The 7,930-nt window shown below is 37.9% G+C and overlaps 1 protein-coding gene across 2 annotated transcripts in view; it reads left to right on the top strand.

The window, feature by feature from the left end:
- Positions 1–6,369, top strand: part of NLN (neurolysin) — a 107,765-nt gene extending 101,396 nt beyond the window's left edge. For both annotated transcript variants that reach the window (XM_007457100.1, XM_007457101.1), the window contains one exon: positions 4,420–6,369. In XM_007457100.1, the coding sequence (XP_007457162.1) occupies positions 4,420–4,554 (135 nt within the window). In that variant the 3' untranslated portion in view covers positions 4,555–6,369. The remainder of the gene's footprint in view (positions 1–4,419) is intronic.
- Positions 6,370–7,930: the final 1,561 nt, after the last annotated feature.

The following is a 7,930-nucleotide window of genomic DNA, read 5'->3' as shown; positions in this document are numbered from 1 at the left end:
AAAAAAAAAAAAAGAAAAAAAGAAATAAAAGCGGGCTGGTGAGGCTGGGAGGTACCTGATCGTCATCACCTGTCCTTGGGCGGATGCTTTCTGCCCTGTTGCCTGTTACTCAGCGTCAGAAGGAGATACCTGGCTCCACTCCCTAGAGTCTGTCACAAGAGGAAGGAGAAAGAAGGGAGGGTTGGAAGGCTGTGGGAGCTTGCATGTGCTCCTTCAGAGAAGCCAGGGATGGCAGGAGACCCAATCTGTTTCCCAATTTATGTGTTCTCATTGTTGGTAGATGACGGGTGTCCTTCATTCAGATAATTATGATTGCTCTTAAAATATTACCTCAAATAAAGGGCATAGATTGTTGCATAAAATAAGTGCCTTGTCTCTTCTTAGTATTCCTACTGAACTATATATTCTATTTTATACTAATAGTGGAGATGAAATCTCTGGTGCTTTTTTCTAGCTTTATTAGGAGACAGAACTAATTTTAAGGAAATGCTGAAAACAGGAATGCATTTGTTTCCCTGACTGTGTATAAGTGACTGAACTTAGGGGTGGTGTGAGGAGAAAGGAAATGAAAGGAGGGATGGATGACTACTCAGGTTTATTGAATACCACCATATGTCAGGAATGATTCTAGGCAGCAGGCAAGGTACTAAAGTCATCTCCTCTAATTCCTCATACACTGAGGGAGGTACGCATATTCCCATTTTACAGGTAAGGAAACCAAGGACCAAGGCCACATATCTGAGGATGAAGCCAAGATTCAAACCTGGGCCTGACTCCAAAACTCCTGATCCTGCTTTAGAAAACATCAGTGTTGGGGAATTCCCTGGCAGTCCAGTGGTTAGGACTCCACGCTTCCACTGCAGGGGGCACAGGTTCGATCCCTGGTCAGGGAACTAAGACCCCACATTGCTGCATGGCATGGCAGTCAATCAATCAATCATCTGAACATTTTTAAAAAAAGAAAAAGAGGTACTTCCCTGGTGGCGCAGTGGTTAAGAATCTGCCTGCCAATGCAGGAGACACAGGTTTGAGCCCTGGTCTGGGAAGATCCCACATGCTGCAGAGCAGCTAAACCCATGTGCCACAACTACTGAGCCTGTGCTCTAGAGCCCATGAGCCACAACTACTGAGCCCACATGCCACAACTACTGAAGCCTGCACACCTAGAGCCCATGCTCCAAAACAAGAGAAGCCACCGCAAGGAGAAGCCCGCACACCGCAATGAAGAGTAGCCTCCGCTCGCCACAACTAGAGAAATCCGGCATGCAGCAACAAAGACCCAACGCAGCCAAAAATAAATAAAGTTTTAAAAGTGAATAGATAAAAATAAATAAATAGATAAAGAAAAAGAAAAGAAGGAAAGAAGACATCAGTGTTAGGACTTGCACAATTGCCAAAAGACACATGTTAACCTTCCAGGAGTAAAAACCACAGAAGTGACTGATGCTGGTTTTCCTTCCCTGAACTAATAGGAGCTCCTACGCTATGCAGATCCCCCTGAACGATTTTTTTAGCATGAAAACTTTTAGTGGTTGCCTTAGAGCTTCTCTTCCAGCTTTGCTCACAGTTACAGTTCCTTAATTATATAAACAGAGCAGAACAATTCACAACAAAGACTCCTTCCACCTGTGGCATATGTCTCCCCAACAGTGTTCTCTCGCCCAGAGAAGCTGGTACCTTCCTAACACACAAATTTGCTTAACTTTTTTTTTTTTTTTTTAAAGAAAAGCAAGATCCGATTACCAAAATGACTCTTAAACTCTTCTCCAAACTTCATTGCAAAGGAAATGAAACTATTAAAAGACAATTGCTCTATAATTCAGGAAATTGAATCAACTTGTTTGGAGCTATAAACAGGGGAGAACTTGCACTGCCCTGAGCCACATATTGTGAGACCAAACAGTGCCCTGCTCCACAGTGACTTTACGGCAGAGGAGGCATGAGCTGGCTCTTCACAGCAACATGCAGCTCCTCTAATGCTTGCTTTTCTTTACTGCCAACATTTACAGTTCTCTGTACAAAATGAGAATATTCTGGCAGATGTCCACATTTTGGTGACAATTTTTTTTTACTTTATTTAAATTTTCATTACTGTTCCTTTAATATTTGTGCAATGAAATATGTCTTTTTACTAAATAAAAGACTCAGATCTTGAGCATTAAGAATTTCTGCAGGTAAATATTAATAATTGAGGTTACATGATAGGTACAAGAGGGTTTACTATACTCTTCTCTCTACTGTTAGTATATATTCAAAATTTTTCCATAATAAGTGGTTTAAAATATTTTTATCATTCAGATCAATTTAATTCACATTTTTTAAGTTCTTCCTATACTGCTTTGTCCAGAGATAACTGCCCTTCCTTGCCCCACCCACTAATCTAACACTGGTCAAATTTAGACACATTGGGCAATGAAAGAAAGGGAAGTGGGGTAAGCTGTGTTGGGTTCAAGAGCTCTGATCTGCTACTTCTTAGAATAATAAAGTCCATGATGAGAATAGCCATCACTCATATTTTAGGTTCTAGATCGCTGCTCTAACAGTAATTAATTGGTGCAGACCAAGCAAGAAATGACACATCTTTTTTTTTTCTTCCTAAACAAAATTAGATCTAGCTCTAAACTGTCATTACCAGGGTTTTCAGGAAGTCCAATATCAGTGATTACAGGCCCGCACTTTTTAAGAAAATTTACTCAAATCTTGTAAATAAGGCAACAAGATTGCTACTCACTAGGCCTCAGACCTGTATAATAGCCACATGTAGCTACTGAGCCATTGAAATGTGGCCAGTGCTACTGAAGAATTGAATTGAGATGTGCTGTAAATGTAAAAAACACACTAGATTTTGAAGACGTACCACAAAAAATAAATCTCAGTAGCAGTCTATATTGATACATGTTGAAATGATAACATTATAGATATACTGGTTTAAATAAAATATTTTATTAAAATTAATTTTACTGGGCTTCCCTGGTGGCGCAGTGGTTGGGAGTCCGCCTGCCGATGCAGGGGACACGGGTTCGTGCCCCGGTCCAGGAAGATCCCACATGCCGCAGAGCGCCTGGGCCCGTGAGCCATGGCCGCTGAGCCTGCGTGTCCGGAGCCTGTGCTCTGCAACGGGAGAGGCCACAACAGTGAGAGGCCCGCATACCGCAAAAAAAAAATAATAATAATAATAATTTTACCTATTTTCCTCCCTTTTTTAATGCAATTACTAGAACATTTAAAGATATATATGGACCACATTATATTTCTACTGGACAGTGCTCTCTAGAGTTTATAGGAAGTAACTTTGACTAATTGTTTACTCCTGATGAAGGCCCATCTGTGAAGTTAGCTCTTCGCCTGTAGATCATTAATAAGTTGAAGATTATTTCTGTTTATAACTGAAAGATAACCTGGAAAGTTTTGATTTCATGACCCTTGTAAAACATTAAGTAGTTTTGTATCTAGCCTGGTGGATTTCATTCATCAACATTTTATTTTCCTTAACAGTTTGACTAGACTTATCTCTGATGGTTGTACCAAGCAGAATCATTGTCATAAGCCAAAAATGAGATTACTTTTGTCTCCAGAAATTCTCAAGCTATTTATGTACTTGGAGAGACTATTAATGACTGTTCAAATGATATAATGGATATAAATTTGAGTGTTACTCTGTGAACTATTTTATGCGTAGATTTAGAATTAGGCTTCACTGAATTGTCTTGCCTTTCTTTCCTAAAAGGATGGTGAAAAGAAAGTGAAAATATTGAATAATGCTGATACTGAATTACAGTTGTTTGCTTTATCTGCTCATGTATGTGTGTAGATAAAGGCAGAGGAACTATGATGTGTTTTAAAATTCCAGACCTTGTCCCCAAAGAAAACTTTACAAAAGTCCTCCTTCCCCATTCTGGGCCCACAGAAATGTCCTACCCTATACCATGGGACATGTGCTGTTGCCTTACCCCCATCCATAAGTAAAAAGGGTTTTTTTAATGAGCCCCTCATAAAAATATAGCAGAAGCCATTTTGACAGTAGCTGGGCTACTGTTTCCAAGTATACTGAACCCCTGTTTGTAGCCTAATTGAACACTTGCTTTACTAACCCTTTTGAAATCGCATTTGGGATGGGATGGCAAATAGGAGCCTGTTCTATCTTCCATTTGGCTATTTTTCGTTTGTCTGTTTGCTCATATAGTCAGCATGCTGCTGAGAGTTTAAGGAGACAAGACAGCAATAAAGGGAAGTGTGGAAGACCAAGGTCTAAGCTCCAGATCTCTTAGCTACCAAAGTAAATAAATAATACAGAGCTGCAGTCTAGGTGAGGGAGAACATCCAGACAAACCTGAAGTCCCTTTTTCTCTTCTCCTTCGTATCTAGAGATTTGGGAAATTGCTATAACCATGAATTATTAGGCATGTTTTATTTTATCAGGTTGGAATGAAATACAGAAACCTAATCCTGAAACCTGGGGGATCTATGGATGGCATGGACATGCTCCAGAATTTCTTGAAACGTGAGCCAAACCAAAAAGCGTTCCTAATGAGTAGAGGCCTGCATGCTCCGTAAACTGGGGATCTTTGGGAACAGTCCATGTCTGGAGGACAAGCTGACATCATCTTGTATTACTGGCCTGGAAACTGAAGGGAGTTTTGCAAATGAAAATGTAGATTTCTATTGACTTCCTTTTGTTTTTTGATTTGAAAAATTATACAGATATAAATGGAATTATAAATACGGTCACCTAAGAAAAGACCCATTAGAAAATAATTGTACTATAAAATTTCATAAAAATGGATTTGATTTCGTTTTATAAAAGTTTCATATAAATGTAATTTGATTTTTTTACTGTTGTAATCTAGATTACTATTATAATCTAAGAATTTTTAAATTGAATCATATACTTTGATCCTTCTTATATCTTGAAGTTTTGTACTTGGGATTTCTGAACTGTTAAATGAATCATCACGTTCCTCTGTTAAATATTGTCTCAGAGCCTTGCATCCACTTTGACTCTGTCTCCCAGTAAAGTGTGACTGACCTCTTTGCCTGCGTACCTCAGGGCCAGGGGAATATGCCTCAGTAATGCATTTATCTTTGTATTTAAGGCCTCATGATTTCTAACTTTCTGCCACACTTGAATAATATTACTCCAATTGGTTTAGTCTTTTCTGTCTAACGTCCAGTCAGAGAACACCAGAAAATTATGTTTTAGCTGAAATTACTTAATGCATATTGCAGGTTTTAATATCTTGTATTAGAGAATTTTGGATCTTGGATTAGAGGTTCATTTCCACTTCAGCATACAAGAGTGTCAGCCTTTCTGCATATTTGCCAATTAGAACACTAAAGCAAGTCCAAGGACATTTTTCTCTTCTCATGTTTCTAATAAGTGATAGGGACTTTGCCTCCTTTACTGTACCCCTCACCCGAAGTGGCAGGTAGACATGTCACAAGGTCTATCCCGAGTGCCACAGGAAGGGAGCTAAAGCTGATATGGAGCATAAAGGGTCCAGAAACTCCAGGAGAGGAGTGGGTTCTACACAGAAGTGTTTGAGGACGGCTGCCCCAAGTGTTATGTGTGCTTCAGCTCAGCCATGGCGAGGAGGCTCTTCCATGGCTTATTTTGTCTGGTGATTGTACGTGAACCTTTGGATCACTTTAATTCTCTTTATTGTGGGCCTAAATTCCAGTTCTTCAGCAGACCAGGAAACTCACGTACTTATTTTTCCTCTAGGAGGAAAAATGAAGAAACCAAAAAAACCAATGAAGAAACCAAAACAGGATAATTTTTTTTTTAATTAAAAAAAACTAACTTTGAATGTATGCATTCTTCACAGGACTTCTTATTGTTGTCCAGTGTGTACCTGAGGTATGACTTTGCTGGCCAGGAACAAAATTAGAACCTTTCCATTCTCTAGTCCAAATGGACTTTGTGCTAAATAAAAAACAATATTATGCTGCATAGTCAAACTGTAGACAGCAGGAAAAATCAAGAGCTATAGAGACACAGAAGAAAATTCAGATTATTATTGTCAAGCAAATACCCTTAACATCAAGGAAATCCCACCCTCCTTTCTGAGACAATTGCCTGGCCCTCTCTCCCTGACATTTGTTCAGCATCACCACCTCAGGTCCATGAAGCTGGGTTTTTTTGGGGGGAGGGGGTTGGTCTGAGCAATGTATGATACTTTTCTCATATTTGTTTTTTTCTGGACTGTTCTGTCTTCTAGTTTCAGGCAAAAACTCTCTTCAGCTTTTTCTATTGCCCAATGCGTCTCCTTAACAATAACTTTATCGTTTTAAATCTTAACTTATTTCACATGGAAAAACCAATACTTGGTGTGAAAAAGGCTGCACACAATAAAATTACATTATTATCCATGAGAATGAACTCACATTTCTTTCATACTTTAATGTTAAAACTGAAATGCATAAGAAAACAAAAGTGCTGTGGTGTTCTTTTTATTTAGGGTTCACATCCAGTATTTAGAATCTACCGAAGAACATAATGTCCATCAACAGTTGAATGGATAAAGAAGATGTGGTACATATATACAATGGAATACTACTCAGCCATAAAAAAGAATGAAATAATGCCATTTGCAGCAACATGGATGCAACTAGAGATTATCATAGTAAGTGAAGTAAGTCAGAAAGACAAAGACAAATACCACATAATATGACTTATAGGTGGAATCTAAAATATGACACAAATGAACCTATGAAACAGAAACAGAGTCACGGACATAGAGAACAGACTGGTGGTTGCCAAGGGGGAGGGGGTTGGGGGAGGGGTGGAGTGAGAAGTTGGGGTTAGCAGATGTAAGCTTTTATATATAGAATGGATAAACAACAAAGTCCTACTGTATAGCACAGAGAACTATATTCAATATCCTATGATAAACCATAATGGAAAAGAATATTAAAAAAAAGAATATATATATATTATATATATATAATATATATAATATATATATAACTGAATCTCTTTGTTGTACAGCAGAAATTAACACAACATTGTAAATCAACTATACTTCAATAAAAAAGTAAAAAAATCTTTAAAAATAAAATCTACCAAAGAACAGCAATAAAATCAAATATTCATCAAGAAATATTCTCTAACATAGTTCAAAACTAAGGACATATTTTTTAAAGCCTTTTTGAATGTGGCCATCCATCTGCTTCTTTTTTTCCTATATCAGAACATAGAGTGTCGGTGAGTATTCTGAATGGTGGAAAACTATAAAAATTGTAATTCACCAACCTACACTTTAGATTTATGGACTGACACATAATAAAGTCTCCTTGGTTAATGATCCAGAAGATTTGGGCCTGTTTCAGGTTTTAGGGCAGTTGTCATTTCACTGAGGGCAAGTTCTTAAACATCTTAGGTGTGGTAGGCTTGGTTCCTAAAGGTTTAATTTTAAGATGCTACAGAGAAGAGAAAGAAAAGTCCTAATGTAATGCCACCTAATATAGATTTTTTTTCCTCTAGTACAGATGTTGCATGTTACCTAGATAAAGAACTAAAAATTCTCTTAAAGAGTATTTACACCAAAATCTTCTTGCCTTTCTAAACTACTATGATGAAGGGTAGCTCTTTACACCTGACAAACAGCATTGTGTAAGAGACCAAAATCAAAAAAATAGCAGAAAACAGCTCTTAAAATTTTTGATACCATGATTTTTTATTTGTAGGGAATTTACCTTAATTAACAGGGAATGACTTAACTTTCTACTTTACCATTTTGCCTTTAGCCTTTGTGTAGGAATTAAGGTGTATAGTGATCCTGCCTCCCCAGTGAATCTGCTGGTTTGTTTATGACCATTTTTAATTTTTTCCTTTTCTGTCATTTAAAAGAAGAATTTTTCATGCTTGGAGAAAATTTAATTAAAATACTAATCCCCCAAATTGGGTTTCGGCATAGTTAGCTGATCCCCA

Source organism: Lipotes vexillifer, unplaced genomic scaffold, assembly GCF_000442215.2.
Source record: "Lipotes vexillifer unplaced genomic scaffold, Lipotes_vexillifer_v1.1 scaffold241, whole genome shotgun sequence".
NCBI classification, from domain to species: domain Eukaryota; kingdom Metazoa; phylum Chordata; class Mammalia; order Artiodactyla; family Lipotidae; genus Lipotes; species Lipotes vexillifer.
This window is presented reverse-complemented; position numbering and strand designations above follow the sequence as displayed.